The 17,754-nt window shown below is 39.3% G+C and overlaps 1 protein-coding gene across 1 annotated transcript; it reads right to left on the bottom strand.

Annotated features, from left to right (window-relative positions):
* Nucleotides 1-175: 175 nt before the first annotated feature.
* LOC140932663 (periodic tryptophan protein 1 homolog) lies at nt 176-17,676 on the bottom strand. Its single transcript, XM_073382181.1, has 18 exons — nt 17,492-17,676; nt 15,500-15,558; nt 14,498-14,655; nt 13,235-13,320; nt 12,405-12,507; nt 10,639-10,749; nt 9,969-10,087; nt 8,968-9,035; nt 8,582-8,678; nt 7,559-7,620; nt 6,978-7,011; nt 5,967-6,044; nt 3,706-3,796; nt 2,894-2,973; nt 1,890-1,931; nt 1,685-1,790; nt 870-964; nt 176-758 (listed from the first exon to the last, which is right to left on the bottom strand). The coding sequence occupies exons 1-18, from the start codon at nt 17,546-17,548 to the stop codon at nt 621-623; spliced, it is 1,584 nt and encodes a 527-aa protein (XP_073238282.1). The 5' UTR covers nt 17,549-17,676; the 3' UTR covers nt 176-620.
* Nucleotides 17,677-17,754: the final 78 nt, after the last annotated feature.

A 17,754-nucleotide genomic window follows, 5' to 3' on the forward strand; every position in this document is an offset into this window, starting at 1 on the left:
TCATATATTCATAACTTCATCATAATCCTTTCACGGGTTTATCACGAACCAATTCAACGACCTGCTCCCAGTTGGCTTGTTAGCTTAATTGGTAGAGCGCTGCAGCGGTATCGCAGAGGTAAAGGGTTCGAATCCCGTACAAGCCTGAATTTTTTTCAGGCTTTCTTTTCGCAACTGCAAAAATTGAGTAAATAACTGCGATGATCATCCTTTACTTAATGACTCCAATAAAGTTGAAGTTTATAGAAGGGGAGAAAGATGAAGAGATGCGAAAACAGTTTTGTTTTCGTATTACTTCACTGTAAGATAAAATAAAGGTAAAAAGGCACCCACGTAAAACCATTCGTTGACAAAAACCTCTGAAGGAGTTATTCACAAAAGAAAAAACGATTGTTCGGATGCTTAAAAAACTCATGCCAGACCGGGCAAGGTAATAGTTGACAAGCCTTCTTCACGCGAGCAAAGTAAGAACTAAGAACTACAACCACTCTTGCGCCATCTGTGTATGTACTGAACTCGCTGAGTGAGTTGGTGGGATCCTTTAGCTATTGGGGTCATTGATCAGTTATATATGTCTGACAGCTAATAGAATTTGTCAATCACTTTTTGTGTGATGAAGATTACTTCCGCCTCTTTTTCTTCTTTTTCTTTGACTGACCGCTGTCCATACTACCGCTTAAGCTCAACGCTGCCATGGCGTTAGCCGCTGATTCCTCTTCCATGGGCTCGGGCTTTTCCTCTTTTACAGATACCTCAGGCTAAATGAAAAATATATGAGATTAAATTACACCGAAACTGGGGCAGAATTTGTGGAAAATGAAACGACAAAGCAAGTGAAACAACAACAATAACAACAAATTGAGCCTTACCACGTGTAAACATTGTTCAGTTTCTGTGCTATTTGTTGAAGTTTCAGCAGCTTTACTCGGAACTAGCCTTTGCCTTGATTCAAATTTCCGGCGAACTGTAAACAACAGAAAATGTTAGCAGCAGATAAAGGCCTACTGACTGATAAATAAATTTCTGATTCACTAATTACCCAACACTTATTGGTGGAAAAATGGACTGACTAACTGACTTGACTGGCTAAGTGACCTGTTGACTGACGGGCCAGCTAACTGAATCACTGGCTGACTGCCTGTCAGGGTGATTGACTGCTTGGGGTGAACGAACAAATGACTGACTGATTGAGAGACTGACAATATGGCCGCCGAGTGACTTGACTGGTTGACGGAGTGATTAGCACCTGTGGCAACCACGGGTGATCCAGGTACTCAAGACTTGCTCTCGTCATGCCTCGTAGCTGAGTCGGTAGACCAACGGTAAATCTAATCCGGACGTCGTGGGTTTGAATACCGAGGTCGAAAGATTTTTCCTTTTCGTCGTGTGGCCCCCTTATTTTCTTTTTAGGGATAAAACCCAGGGGTGTTATGGGTTATGGAAAGGACACTTCCGGGAAGAAATTTCGAAAATTTGGGTATACCTCGCGCAGGAAAATACTGTTAAATGCGCTATTCGAAGTTGCTGGAAATTCAAAGCGGAAGTTTTGGTTGAATGGGAAAGCGCCCATTATTCGAGTCTCTGACTATCTGAATGACCAAACTGTCTGTCTCATCAATCAAACAGCTGATTGACGGGCAGAGGTTCATTGACTATTTGGGGATACATCGTAATCAATTGTTACCTGGAGCACTTTCTGTGATATCAAACGTTCTCAATCCCTGCTTCTCGCCACCAAAACAGAACACAAACGGCGAATCAGGGCAACAGCTAGCGTTTAGAATTTTTCCCTAGTAGCACAAAACGAAAAAAGAAAAGGATATTAAAAAGGAAAGTCTTCGTTTCATACGTGAATAAAACCTCTCAACAAAATCGCTACATTTGCTCACCAATTGAAGATCTCTGGATACTACAAACGACGGTTGGTTCTCCTACAAATGTACAACAGAATGTCCCAATGAGAAAAACATGCTAAAAACATGTAAAAAAATACTAGAGCATGTCAAACATAAGACTTACAAACGGTGACGGACAAAAATAGACCGTGTGACCTGCAATTGTCAGCAACCAGGTTTTGTCTTATTTTGTATCTCGGGAGGCGACGGGTATGCGTGGGTTGAATTTGTTATTAGATCTCTTCCTTTCGAGGGGTTTTTCGCATGGTTACCTAGTTGTCTCCACAAAGAACCGATTAAAATTCTATCTAGAGCGCACGACCAAGTGTCAAACGAGTTCTTAAGAGCTCCTGGGTGTTTGGTCGATTTTGACCATTACATTTTTTAAATTAATAAGAAACTCAAACTGTAATAGACATTTCTCACAGAGTCAAGAATACGACAGATGTAGATCTTAGATAGGTTTAACTTTGCGAAAGGGTAACGTTCACACGGTGCCTCAACCGAAGGGCATGGTGATAAGCAACAAGATAAAGGAATACGAAATCAAAGCAAATGGCAATAGATCTTATTCGCACCATAAGCTTTTATTAGGCATTTTTTCCATAGTAGATTACTTGGTTTTCTCACGATATTTGAAACTTCGTAAAGATTGCAGGTGAACACGAATTTGACCACAGTTAATGAAACTGGTAACGAAAGCAGGCAAAAATCAAAGATAAAACAACGGTGCTACAGTTTATGTTGGAAGCTTTTTGACCGTGCGCAACTTTTGTTTTCGGTTCACACATTGTGGTAGAATAAATTGATGGATCATTTCTACTGGTCATTCACTTTAAAACGACAGTTGTGCACGACAAGTCCCAAAAAGCTAACAAAAACATGCAAAAAAGAAGTTTGGCTTCGCCCCAAAATAACGAAGCGAGTAAGGTCTATCACTCTGCCATCAAAAAGTATACAACAAAACGAAATCAAGTCAAACATGAAAGTCACCTGACCTGTATATCCCATACTTTGACAGTCTCGTCAGCTGACGCGGTAACCAGACATCCGGGTACTTGACTACTTAAGGCAAGCCCTATAGATATGAGAGGAAGTTAAAGTTGTTGTATTAATTCCTTTCGTGCATCTTGAGATCATGATGTTGGACTCGGGTTGCATAAGCTACTTCGAATTAAGTGGAATCTGCCTAACACAATTATCTCGTCTCATTAGTACAGAGTAATTACCGTATTTATTCGATTAACCATCCTAGGCGCTTATTAAATTTCTGGACCTTGAGAGTGGGCGCTTATTCGAATAAATACGATACTTTACTGGGAGAAACAACTCGTCCGAAGGCAGATTAACGAAAACGCGTGAAAAGCGAAAAGAACATTGAAGAATCCTTCAGATTGCATTTAGGTACTTTACGAAGCCACCTTCCGATTTAATTGTATATTTTGTGTATAGGAAGTTGGGAAACAAGCATATATTTTTTTCCCGGTGTGATACGTTAGCCGTTTTGTTTTCTGAAAAGCACACGCTGGTATGAGTAGTTCTAGTTTGTGAAACGTGTTTGTAAACGGATAACACTGAACAGAAATGAAACTGAAGAAAACAAAAACAGTTTAGTTTCCGCCCTCTCCTCATAAACCATAACTACTCAAAACGAGCTTTTTTAACTGGCCAACACAGGTGTTTCCGCTTAGGGAAACTAACTCTGTGTGGCTTTTATTGGGCGGATTGCTCGACTGTAAAAAAAATCACTTGTTTTCAAACTTTACACCCAAGACATGACTTTAACTTGACACAAGATAAAAGGACATACCTGATACTGCATCATCGTGTGCCTGAAGAGTGAATATGGGTGTATCTGTTCTGACGTCACAACAAAAGACGTGACCACTCTCTGTACTCGCCTATAAGAAATCAATTTTGTAAGGCATTGTCATACATGAAAACAACCCTCCAAGTTGCGACCATTTTAGTCGCCATGGCGCCTTAAATTTTGGAACTGGCGACTTGATTTGGAGAATAGTCGCCAAGCTGGCGACCGTGAAGAATAGGTTCGTGTTGGCGTATAGAAACAGAAATGGTAATCACTTCTACTGAAATATGAAGAACATTTATTCTAGCTGATTTGAATACTATCGCCTTCAGTCTGTTGCCTTGCACGTGACATTTTAACTTTTGACAAGTGACAAATGGCACGCAATCGAAGCGCCTTGCTTGTCGACAGTGACGATTTCTTCGATATCTTAGGAATGCTTGTCAAGCCAAGTTCAGTGGTTTTTTAACTGGACTACATATTATAAATATTTTTGAATCAATACTGAAACAATCTAATTACATGAAGAGGGAAAGCTAAATTGGTACAAATTCAACACAGAACATTATGTGATAACCGTAACATGTGAACCGTGCTGCGAGTTGAATCGCGGTTTTGTAAACAAAAGCGATAAATGTAAGCGAAACTAAACATCGCAAAACTGACAGCTTATGGTTGTTGCAAAAAATGGTTTTTTTTAAACACCTGTAGCGATGATAAAAGAAAAAGAAAATTTATTATTTCGCAAGCGGCATTTTTGTTTGGGTTCCTTTCAATTGATTGGGAAAAACATTTTCCCAGTACAACTCGTAAAACTTGTTGATCTTTCTATACTCTCCTGCCTTTTTCAGGCTTTCGCGATGTCTAGTGATATTAAAAACGACCTTTTAAATCCCCAAAAATATTTAATAGTTGGGGAAACAAGTTCATCATCAACAAAAGTCGCAAAAGAAATGCGAAACAAATATCAGAAAAAAAAATAGGTCGCCTATCAAGTTGCGACTGGGAAATTTTGAACACATTAACAGAGGATGAGTTAAGTTCTGCTCTCATATACCAACTGGGGATTATACAGAAGGATTGAAGGTCCTAAAGACAACTGGAAATGGTAATTGTCTTTACAATTCCGTTTCAGTATTGATTCAAGGAGATGAATCTGCAAACCTTATTCTCAGACTATCAGTAACTAATGCCTTGCACAATAAACGAGTAATTTATAGACAGTGCTGCATTTTAAGTCAAACTTGCTAACTGCTTTTGTTAATGACAATTTTGATATATTAATATATTAATATAATTTGGCGCCTAAAAATTTCCCCTGGCGACTAAACCCAAAGAGCTGATGGCCAAATGGCCACTGAACAAAAATTTTAACTTTGAGGGTTGGAAAAACACAGTTCAAAGGGCAAAAAAATGTATGCACTATGATACTAAATAATGACACTATACTTAACACATACTCGATAGAGAAAACGTTGTTGCTTGGAAAGTATAAACCACGAAAAGTTTATTAACATTGCAAATTGAAGAGCATTTGGTAAAACGTACATTGAGCTCCTCGTGCAGATGTGTTTAAACAAGGGCCCAAGAGCTTCAAGAGCGTCAACGTCGCCTTTGGGTACATGTTTCCTCAGAAATTTTTTCCCGAGTGTAGCCACATTACCAACATACGTGTTACCAGATATCAGTTTTTAATGCACTTCTCCATTGTTTTGAACAGGTTATTATTTTCAATAAATGGAAGGCCAGGTCATTGACGTGGAACAGGAGGTCATTATTACGAATAATAACCCACTGTTCCATTTCAGTGGCCACAATAATGACCTGCTGGTTCTAAAATAATGGAAAGGTGCATTAAATCGGATATTGCCTGAGCTCCGAGGCCTTCTGCGCGCTCGGTCATTATTTTTAAGAAAGCCTCAGAGCTCAGACATTATCCTATATGTAAACCATAAGGCTCGTAAACGAAAATCCCCAGGGAAAGCTTTGGTGAACGAGAATGATTACTGGTTGAACACTTTCTGATTATGAAAACGAAGTTATTGGACGTTCTCTTCCCAGAAAGCTCTTAGGGCCCATCGTTTATGGTTTACGATTTTCAAGTGACAACGTGTTCTCAGTCGAGTGTAAAGGGTTTGCCGGTACAAGTGACAATTACAAAATGATTACGTAAGATGGCAAAGCTTCATCGATTTCATAGTCCCATTTAAAGTACAGGGTAGGGGAGCTTAGGACTAGTTTATTTTTACAATTCCACTTACTAAAAAGTTGTACGGCGAAAAATGGTTCCACAAAACTCTTTCCACTTCAGAATCGAATTTCCAAGATTTGACGTTACTCTGTGTGAAAGAGGTAAGAAACTGTTAGAGTGTCACATTCCGGTTGGTGTGCAATCACAGCAACAAGGTCAGGTAAATTTACGGCCGGTTTACATGGATGTGGGGAACCCCAGGAGGGTGAGGTAACCTGTTACGTGGGGCAAAAAAATAACTGTCCTGTACATGCAATCTTACAACCCCACCATCTCGGGGTGCACTTTCTTAGGATTACTGAATGGTCGCTAAGCACGTAAACAAGAAAAATGCTGGTAAACCACGTATTTTGACGATTAATGCTCTTCTACACTCCCTTGTTGCTCTTGCTGCAACCTTCAGTGCTGTGGCTTTCTATTGTTACCTTTAATGATGCAGAGCCACCACCAAAGTGAATTTTGCGAGAATTTGATGTATCACGAATCCGACCCCGGCTAGGAGGGTTACCCCACCTTGAAACGATTACATGGCAAAATTTGACCCCGCCTGAGACGGCGAGTCACCCTACCTATCATGCAAACGTGATCAAATTAAAATGAGAGATAATATGAACAGGTGGGTTACCCCACCTAAGCGGATTACCTCACCTACTTTGGGTCCCCCACCTCCATGTAAACAGGCCCTTAGTCGATCTTTGGCTGCTTTTTAATAACTACGGGCTCAATACGGCTGACGTCCTAAACTTTCATCCGTACTCGCGCAGTTAGTATGCGCCAATGTTTTCTAAACTGTGGCCAGATGAAAGAGTAAAAAATCACTCGCCCTTTATGGTGCTCGCGCCTAAGGGCAATCCAGAAAGAGTCAACTGAATTAGCTTTACAAATTGTTTGTTCCCGCAGCAACATCTACACCCTTGGCCAACATGCAATGTTCAGATCAGACTCTGTCAGCTCTACCATTTATCTCAGTAACAAGATATTTACATAAAATCTACGTTTTCAACTTTTGTATATCACTTACATCAGGATTTCTGCAGTCAATGACTTTGGCTTTCCTGTTAAGAAACGTATTAAAAAAGGAATCAGTTAAGAATACAGTCATCAGAGAAATTGCTCGCATTCGTGACATTAGGTCAAGGATTTAATTACAACCAGTAAATTGCAATTTTATGGCGGGCGACGAGATTACGCATGCGCAGCGCCAATCTAGTCTGCATTCGTTTGGACTTCCACTGACAACAAATAAAATGCACAGAGCGCAGTCTGATGACGCGCATTTGGACCTTCTATTACATGAAACTTACACAAAGCACAGCATTGGAGCAAGAGCGTTTTGACCTTTGATCGATCTCACCCGCACGCCGTAATCTTCGGTTATCACCAGTATAAGATATATGAATAACAGTTAACGCGACAAAGACACTTTTTAAGCAACGTTTTCGCTGCCATCGAGAAAGTCCCTAATGGCCAATAAAACACGTGACAGTGTTACTAAAACAATCCCATAATGCAATTCGACACAACACGGACCCAGTCTCACTCCTAAGACTAAAATGGCCATTACTGACATAATTACCGCCATGACTTATTTATGCTACTTACTTGTCAAAAGACCCAGTCAGAATTGACTGTGACTCGTAAGGATGCCACTGTAATGACTGTACCTAAAGTAGATGATTACAACACGTGAAATATGAGCTCGGATTAAAAACGCTCCACAAGCCATCCATTCCTCTATTACAATGGAACCTCGATTTAACGAATGACCAAGAGACTGCCCAAATAAGTTCGTTATAACAAGGTTTCGTTATATCGAGGTTCTCTTCCATATATTTTTCTATTACTGGGGCGGCGAAAATGGTTCATTATATCGAGCACTTTGTTATATAAAGGTACTTTATATCGAGGTCCTAGGGTAAAAAAAAAGGTTCTAAAATAGGCGAATCTTTGCTGACGTCACTGTTTACATTTTTCCTCATTAGCATACGACTTACGAACTCAAAAGTTCAAAGAGCTGATTAAGTCAATCATTTTGTGCAATTTTCAGCTCTTTGAAAGCAATATTAAAGAAAATATCAGCCATCGAAAGCTGCGAAATTGCTCGGTGGCAAAAAAGTTAAGGAGCCATACATTCTTTGTAAAATTTCGCGTTTTTAAAAGACAATTTCTTCAAAGACATTCAGTATATCGGGCTCAAATTATCAGAGAAACCTGAAATTGTTTTGCTCTTTCAATATTCAGCGGTCTTATTTCATTAGCTTTTCAGATAATCACGAGCATATGTTAATGAGGCAAAAAAGGTCAACAATGATTCTCCTATAAAAGACAATCTTTCAGAGTGACTGCAGTAGAAAAATGTATCAGGCTAAGTACCTCAGGAAAAACAAAAATAATTATACTCGCAAATAACAAGCAATGAGAAATGAGCGAACTGTTTACGTGTTTACAGAAAGTTGATTATGTGATCAACTGCTGCAAAAGGATGATTGCCTTTTCCTGTCCGTTTTCTTTACTTTTTCTTGCTGGGGATTATTAATAAAAATTGTAATTGTCAGGCAATGTACCCAGAGGCACAAGATTAAGAATACCACACACTGACAGTCAAGTTATACATATATACATTACCTTATCTCTATGATGTCTTAAAAAGTGCACAGGTTTTGGTTGCGTTAGATCCCATAAAATAACGCAGTGATCCGCAGATGCACTAGCTAAAACGTTTCTGCAGTCAAAGATTTTGCAAAACAAAGTCACCATTTATTCTACGAATACATGTGCACACACAGGTTAGTCATTACCACAGCATAATCGAATAATTATCCCCCAAGAATATACGTTTCCAGACTAATCCTACACTGAATAAAAAATGCGACTATTTTTTGACCCTTACAGGGGCAAAAACCATTACACATCAATCAACGTCTCTAGCTAGCTAGCTCACAACTTTCACCAAACAGAACTACCTTTCGCAAAATAAAAAAAAATATTAAGTAATGCCAGAAGTTTAATACCTTACAAGATGATTCCATGATAAGTCAAGGACTGCATCACTATGCCCTCCTTCTGAGTTTATTGATTTCTATGTAAAAAAGCAAAAAAACAAGGCAAGACCACTCAGCATACATTCGACTCCCGATAACTAAAACCTTCTCGGGAAATCGAAAAAAGTTCGAGTTATCGGAAGCTCGAAGCAAATAGTCGGAAATAAGGAAATGGGATGGGGAATGAATGCAAGTAACATGTATTTAAGCTGGACTACATGATTGTTAAAATAATTTCAATGTTTCGGACTGCTGTACACTTTTCCTTTCGACTTGTCGGGCGCTTAAAGCACGGTTCGAGTCATCGAGGATAAATTTATATAGAAGTGATCTGAAGGGAAACAAAAATTACTTCGAGTTAGTGGGAGGTTCGAGTTACCGAGGGTACAATAATAGTAAATGTATGAAGGAAATCCAGGGGAAATCGATTTTGGTTCGAGTTAGCGCGAGGTTCGAGTTAGGGCGGGTTCGCGTTATTGGGAGTCGACTGTACAAGTTAATTTCCTCCTGGTCGATCTCTTACACAAGTCACAAAAACTTTAGGGAATCTTGTGGATGGTATCCCCTTAAACAGGTTATTTTCTTTTTTTTTTCTTCGGCACGGTTAAGGATCGTACAGAAAAAGCAGATCAAATAATGGGCTATCGAACAACTAGAGGTTGCCATTCTTATGAAGGAGTATGATGTCTAGTGATGGGGAACCACATGTCCATCCACATTGGTTACATGTCTTACATAGCTAGCCCCACATTCCTTGTCAGGCCCAATATTAAGTCAATTAAGCCACACACACTACACCATTAGGGCAAATATCATATGAGTCCTATAGCTGAGGCTAATGGGAGATTCTTGCAGTTTTATTCAGTGTATCTAGACTGACGATATTCGTAATTCTTTTCTCAGAGCCATGCTCGGCGGGGAAAAGTATGCGACAAAGGAACCAGTCTGGTCCTTTAGCGAAGCTTTCCAACCTTTTTCGGTTTTTTCTTTTTCCTTTTTCCAAGAGAAGCAACAGGTTCTAATGTATCCACCAGGTCCAGATCCCAGATGTCGATATGGGGCTCCATTGTGCCAACAGCAACAAAGTTCCCTAGAGGTAAAAGAGACAATTGTGAAACATGGGAAAATTCTGAATACAGTCAACTCTCGCCTTGCGGACACCTTGCTATAACAGACACCCCGATAATACGGATGGTAGCTAAATCCCAGGCAAAAACAAATTACAGATGTTTGATTGAAATAAACTCTGGCTATTACGGACTCTCACTAATAAGGACACTAACTGAAGTTCCCTACAGTGTCCGCTATAAAGGGAGTTGTCTGTATAGTGCATCAACGCTGTTTGTTGGGGGCGGGGGGGGGGGGGGGGCAGGGGTAGGGCATGTGCAATTTAAAAAAAGCCACACGAATTCAATTCGTGCCAAGACGTTTTTGATTGCAAGATACAATACTCAGTAAATGCATCTGCAACGAAAGGAATAACCTCCAAAGCCCTATGGCTAGCTACCAAAAATTATAGCTTTTAGATGTTTATGGCATACAGGTGTTTTGGATAACAAAATAAACTATCTGCTATCCAGGCAATTTCGCAAAAGATCTTAACAAAGTTATTGCTGCGGGGCATTAATTGTCTAGGATTACCTGGTCTGCTGGTGTCTTCTGGGTCAAAATCAAGCCATTCAATAGCCAAAGGAAATGCTTCAAGTAAAATATCATGATGTACGTACTGACTGCCTTCCTCTTCGTTATAAACTAAAAAAAAAAACATGACATCTAATGTCAACAAAAAACCCCTCAAATGACTGATCACCACATGTGCAGTCAAACCATGCTTAAAGGACACTTCATTATCACAGACAGTTTTGTTTTCTTTGTTTCTAGGGAAAGTTCTTAGTTGTCCCTAAATACATGTTATACAGTTGAACCTCTCCACAACAGTCACCCTTGGGACAGAACAAAGTGGCCGTTGTAGAGAGGTGGCCGTTGTGGGGAGGTGGCCGTTGTAGAGAGGTGGCTGTTGTGGAGAGGTGGCTGTTGTACAGAGATGGCCGTTGTAGAGAGGTGGCCGTTGTAGAGAGGTGGCCGTTGTAAAGAGGTGGCTGTGTAGAGAGGTGGCTGTTGTAGAGAGGTGGCCATTGTAGAGAGGTGGCTGTTGTAGAGAGGTGGCCGTTGTAGAGAGGTGGCTGCTGTAAAGAGGTGGCTGTTGTGGGGAGGTGGCTGTTGAAGACAGGTGGACGTTGTAGAGAGGTGGCTGCTGTAGAGAGGTGGCTGTTGCAGAGAGGTGGCTGTTGTAGAGAGGTGGCTGCTGTAAAGAGGTGGCTGTTGTGGAGAGGTGGCTGTTGTAAAGAGGTGGCTGTTGTAGAGAGGTGGCCGTTAGTGGAGGTTCGACTGACTCTACTTAAAAGATGGACAGCGGATAGTTTGTTCTTGTCCATTCAGCAGGTTGTCATGTAGAGTGGATCTTGCTTATATAGAACAGTGTGCTACATTGTAGAGAGGTTTTAACAAGAGTCAGTGTATGGACTGTCTGAAAAAGAAGTGGCCATTGTAGAGAGGTGGCTGTTAGTGGGGGTTCGACTGCATTTACTTAAAAGAGACATCCATAAATCTGGACAGCAGACAGTTTTTTCTCGTCCACTGAGCAGTTTGTCATATAGAGAAGACCTTGCTGAATATAGAACTGTGTGCCGCAATAAACTACACTTTTTGTGATAGTTCAAGAAAAAAACCTTCAGATGGCAGTGAGTACAGCATAGATGTTCATTACGCTAACTGTACCACATGTCAAAAAGTCTAGATTTCATAAGTTTGTATGAACTGGGGGGGGGGGGGGGTACTCAACAAAGTTCTACAAAGGGAGGCTCTGCCCCAAGGTACAACCACTTCAACCCCTAACCCTTTTAAATACCATGTTTGACTGAGAAGGTTCCCCTTTTGCATACCTTCTATTCACGTGGGGTGGTACCCCTTTCACATGCCTAGTTGAGAACTTTGCATCCGTTTTAACTGCTGTAAATGCACTGCCTTAAAATAAGACTAAATCACAAAACCAGAACGTTTTCTTGACATTAATTTTCACAGCCATAAAATGCATTTGTTAGCTCTTTTGGGCCTTTTTACAGACCAAAATGAAATATTTCCCTACCCTTTCATTTTCTTCAGCCAGTGAAATCCCTATCCTTTCAAAAATCTTAAGCCTGAAAAACTAGGTACCCCTTTTGGGTGGCGCCCCTGCTTAGGCCATCATATGGGGTACCCAACTAGCCCGGGTGTATGAATAAATAACCTTTGTGTATTCTCAGTGGACACAGTCATGGCAATAACAGGTTGTGTGTTTTTGTAGATATCTCTTTAAGACTACTGACAAACTGTGATATTTGTTTAAATGTACCCAACTTGAGCCACACCTGATATCTCCAAAGCACTGAAATCCTCATCCACATGTCCAGTAACTATTAAATTATCATCTGGTTTGATGTGAAAATCTTCTTCTTCATCACTGTCATTGTCCTGAAAAAGAAAAGGAAAGGAGGCAAATGCATTCACTGAACTGTCTGAACAGTTTGTACAATAATTGTACAAACTGTTCAGACAGTTCTATAAATGCTATAAACGCTCTTGCCAGGAGCGAATGATGGAGACTTTCCTTTGAGTCCAAGTTATGTAGTGGTACTTTTATGGCTGAAATGATGAGGATGTATTAAGGCCTGTTAACACGATACAATTTGCAGGTGCAATCTGCCAGCCCAACATAATTTGTACACAGTACCAGTAATACCAGGTCATAGAGTGCGGGCAAGACACACTGATTGAAAGTTAAAAAAAAGTTGTACTTTGAAGAAGTTTCATGCAAATAGAAGGTCCAACTGCAAATGACCAAATTGAGTTCTTAATGCATTCCATTCATTTTTAGAAGTCCAAACGAATGCTGGCTACATACAGTCGTGCCACAAGTGCACTGGCATCCTATGCTCCTGTTGTTCAAAGGTTGGATAGCGCTATCCACGGGATAAATCACTATCCAGTGGATAAGTATTGGGGAAACCATTTTACACTATATGCTGGATAGTGATTTAACCAGTGGATAGCACTATGCAATGTTAGAACAACCAAGGCCTGGATCTTAGGACTACAGGCTCCTCTAGTTAACCACAACAATTTGTTGAGCTTAACTTTTTATCTAAAGGAAAATGCTTTGGCAAAATTTGCCCTGCAACTAGGTTTAAACTTTACTTACAGGATTTTCAAGAGTTATGTATGGATCATCTTTGTTCGAGGCATAGTATGTTACACCAGCCATCCCAGCACCAGTCATGAGCTCCCCTAAACAATACACAATAAAGAATTTCTGGTAGTGAGCATACAAAGTTTCGCTCAGAAACAGGACACTTGCCTCCAGAAATTATTATTAACGTCTAGATATTCTGTATACTTCACATCATTTCACTCCTCACAGGAGATATGAACTCAATAAATTGACCTCGCTCCCAATGTGTGGCTTCATAGCTCAGTTGGTAGAGCAATGCACCGGTAACGAGGAGGTCACGGGTTTGAATCCTGTTGAAGCCCTGACCCCTCACGTGTACATGCTTAAATGCAAGCAATGGTATTAATGGAATCAACCGTTTTCAGTTAGTTGGACTTTTTAAAGTTCTATTGGGAAAAAGTGTTTTTTGTTGGTTTTCTTGATTGAAACCAAAAAGAGATAAAGAGATGATTGATCAGGTAGGACAATACTACCATTTCCAAGGATCGATCATGAAACTTCAGTAGATTCTCAACAACACTGTTTAACATTTGCTGCAGCCACACTCGGCAAGTTAAATGGGATGGTTTTTTAACAACCAAGTGAAAAAGTTTTCAAATGTAACCTGGTTAGAAGAGTTTAAAAATGTTAATTTTTACGAGCAGCCGGACTCAGTTTATATATTGAAAACTGAGAGAGTTGGATGGGCAGTTAAATTGTTTTGACTTTTGCTTAGGTCACTCATAACACTCATTTTGTTTGTTTGCCTTAGAGTTGCTGGCAAAATGTAATACATATAACTGATAAAAAGAGGCTGTCTTCTAAAATACTCAGTTGTGTTAAGAGAGAAAAGCTGAACTTGGATGAAAGGTGAAAGGAATAATTTTCAGAACTGTAGTGCTTGAATGTCCAGGCAAACCTAAATTAGGAAAATTCTTTAATTTTCTGCATAAGCAGAGATGATAGTTCAGTTGAAAATGTTAAAGTTAAATTTACCTAATTGTGAGGTGGTTTTACCTAATTTGACCGTACCCCATTACAAGATGAATTTATAAAGGAATATGCATGTTAGCATGTTGGCTGCATCAAGAAGGCAGAAGAAGGGCACTGCATTGAAATGCATGGGCACCATGCTGGAACAAATCAGAGTACCTGTAATAACAAGGTGGCTGAATAGCAGGCAAGTTCCACTGTATTCATTAACTTTGTTCATGAAAAAGACAAAAATCTTATTAAGGAAGGAAAGTGCATTACCTTCTACATCTTCATCACTGTCATAATGAGCCAGATCATACAGGTTGGTTACATCATCCTCATCATCATCACCTCTGCCTCTGACGCGACCTGACTTTGCTTCCTCATTTGATACTCCTTCCCCACTTTCTGCATCTTTTTCTGCCTCCTCCTTTTCCCTGAAGAGTAGAAAATGAAGATACATTTATCCTCTGTCCATGTCTGTCTCTAAAGGTTCCCCCCACTCGCTTGTATCTAAGTAAAGTCTCATGACCAAAATTAAATCTACAGTGGTTATACCTTACATCAACGGGTTATCTGGAGTCCCACCTTGTCATTGCCTACAACAGCATGGCATACGATCTTTTTTCAAGTTCCATACAACACTAAGATCACACTTATCCAACCTAAGGATGCTGTTGATCCACAAGAACAAGGTGGAGTAGAGTATAAGATTCCTTGTGAATGCGGCAAAGTATACATTGGCAAAACAGGAAGATGCATGCATGAATAGATTAAGGAGCACGATGCAGATAATACGGCTTTTCAAAAACCTTTGATACAGCATGTTTTAAAAGACTTTTAAGTTTCAACCCCTGAAGCTACAGGCAACTAAATTTAACTTGATGAATTTTAAGCTCTGATTTTTTTTCAAAATTGTGGTTGTGTAATCAGCGTGTGCATAACAAAACATGACCCCACAACAGTGTTAACATACTTTCATGCAAAAATACTCCTCTGCTAATCAGTGCGCATGTACTGTCTTAGTCATTGTAAAAGGCAATAAGACCATAGGTCAGGAACCTTCATGTATCACAGTTTCAGTTACATAAAAAACATAGGGAAGAATTACTTCTTTGCTGGATGGGATGCTACTCTATCACAGGGTAACTTTAAACCCAGTACTGTGTGAAGAAGATCACAACACTGGTCAGGGGAAACATATGGGGTCTGAATGTCCACAATCAACATTAACAGTAAATCATTTTTACCAGATCAAATACTCTCTGTAAGTTTATTCACCTTAGTTTTTCTTTGGCCTCATCTATTATATTTTGAAGTTCATCTTTGGATAAGGCAACCTGTCAGATAACATGACAATAAATATTAAAAGGTATTATGAATTATATTCTAGCAGACATTCCAGATCTACACATGTATCCACCAGTATTTGTAATTCAACTAAAACTACACTGTACTTCACAGACCAGTGTATAATTCTACAATGTTACATATTTATGCCAGGGTTTTTTTCTTACATGTGTGTAATGCATCCCTGACGCATAAAAATCCCCAAAGATGCCAAATAATTCATGGCATGACATCCTGCAGGACGCAAAGATCGATCGATCTAATTTCTGTGGCAGTTATTATGGCTGTTGTTTAATGGTGCATATTTCTTTTAGCCTTTGTTGTGCTTTAAAATTGGTAGTCTAACAAGATGATGTGCCTGTGTTTTTATATTGCTGATCAAATTACAAGATTGCCATGGCCAAAATTTGATCTACTGCTATTAACACAAAGTCCTGCAAGATTCTGTGTAAAGCAGATTTTTTGCTGTACATAGCTGTGACAGATTGAGAAAAAAAGAGCTCAACATCTCAAAAATTAATGTGCCTCCACAATCCCAATGTTTCATACCAAAATGATGCAAGTCAAGCTGTCAACCTGTGATTCTCAGCTCTTTAAGTCTCAGATAAAATAGATTAAAGTAATAATACCATAGGAGCAGTTGTTCTGCTTGACTAATATTAATAGAAACTTAAATTACAGAACTATGGGAACTGCTGTTCTACTTTACTGATTCAACACATTCATGGAAAAAAAAGGGTTACTGGTTGTTTTGATACAAAGTCATTTTGACACAAGTTTATTCAGTTGAGGTGTAAATAATTCCACATACCTAGCTTAAAGAACAAGAATATTCAACAAAAATGTTTTTCTTGTTCAGCCACAAACTACATGTATCCTTACATTATACTTGAAGTAAACAAAAATCTGCTTCAAGGTGGCTGGGTATTCTGAAATTGCTCGAAAACTATATACTTCAAGTGCGGATCCACACCAGTTTCCACCGATTTACGTAAATCGGTCGGATTTTTCATAATAAATACATTTTAATAACAATGAAAAACTTTCCAAATTGAAATGTATAAAATAGGTTGGACAATAATTTTTTTCTAATTTCTGGACATTAGACATGCTCTGAGATTTTCAGCTGGAAAATAACTTGTCACCATCAAGTCTCTACAACGTGGAAAATGACCTTGATAAAACAATCTGCCAGTTTGCAAGGCTTCATCCGAGGAGAAAGGAACTGGCCAATATCCTGTCTAAATGACTCAGAAACCCAGGAAAGGGGACTTAAAATCTAAAAAATGTCCCGAAGGTGCATGTCCTCGGAACACGCTACAGACTCCCTACAAGCTTGCACATTCCACGCTCGTTTAGGAAATTGGTCAGTATTTATCCTAGAAAATAAAGATTAAATTCCCTGTGCAGCGTAGCTACTTAATGTTAATTTAAAAATAATATTGTAAAATCGACGCTGTTAAGAATCTTTTGAACAGCGTTGATTTTACAATTTTCAGTATTTATCCAAGATCTGTGCTTGTACTTCTGACAAAAAATTGTCAAAATTGGCATAATATAAAATGATATCGCCATGAACAAGAAAGATGCATTGTTCTTGAGACTTTCGTTTATACAGTCATTAATTTATTTTTAGTGGCCATTGACACAGTAAATCAACCCAGTGGCCTATACTATTTTAATGAAATAAGAAATCAGCTGACTATTGGCTGATAAGCTGAGTACCAAGAGAAAATAAATATATCAATCAATAAAGTAAAATCTTTTATTTTTAGCAAATCTCATTTATGAAGTGCTAAATCAAAACAATAAATTAATGCTACATTGTAATCACGTTCCAGGCTACACATAAACTTACTTACTGCTTTGTCACTCGCTACAATGTGTATAGACCACAGATAAGGATATAAAAAGTTCGCTTACCTTATCAGGGACCGCTTTCGCCGCTCCACGTTTAACCCAAGCTAAACAAGTTATCATTTTCCACGCTCCCTGCAACTATTTGCACTTACTACTGCATCAAAATATGATTAAAAAACATTTTTTGTTACGCGCAGTAAGGAATTACATGCTTCTTGCTCGTTTCTTGCAGGCTTCACGTGCGACTGAATGAGCGAAGGACTGGTACTAACAGGGATAGCTGCTGACCGGCAAGGTAACTCAGAGACGTTTTGTGAGTCAATGCT

The sequence above is a fragment of the Porites lutea genome, chromosome 4 (genome assembly GCF_958299795.1).
Source record: "Porites lutea chromosome 4, jaPorLute2.1, whole genome shotgun sequence".
NCBI classification, from domain to species: domain Eukaryota; kingdom Metazoa; phylum Cnidaria; class Anthozoa; order Scleractinia; family Poritidae; genus Porites; species Porites lutea.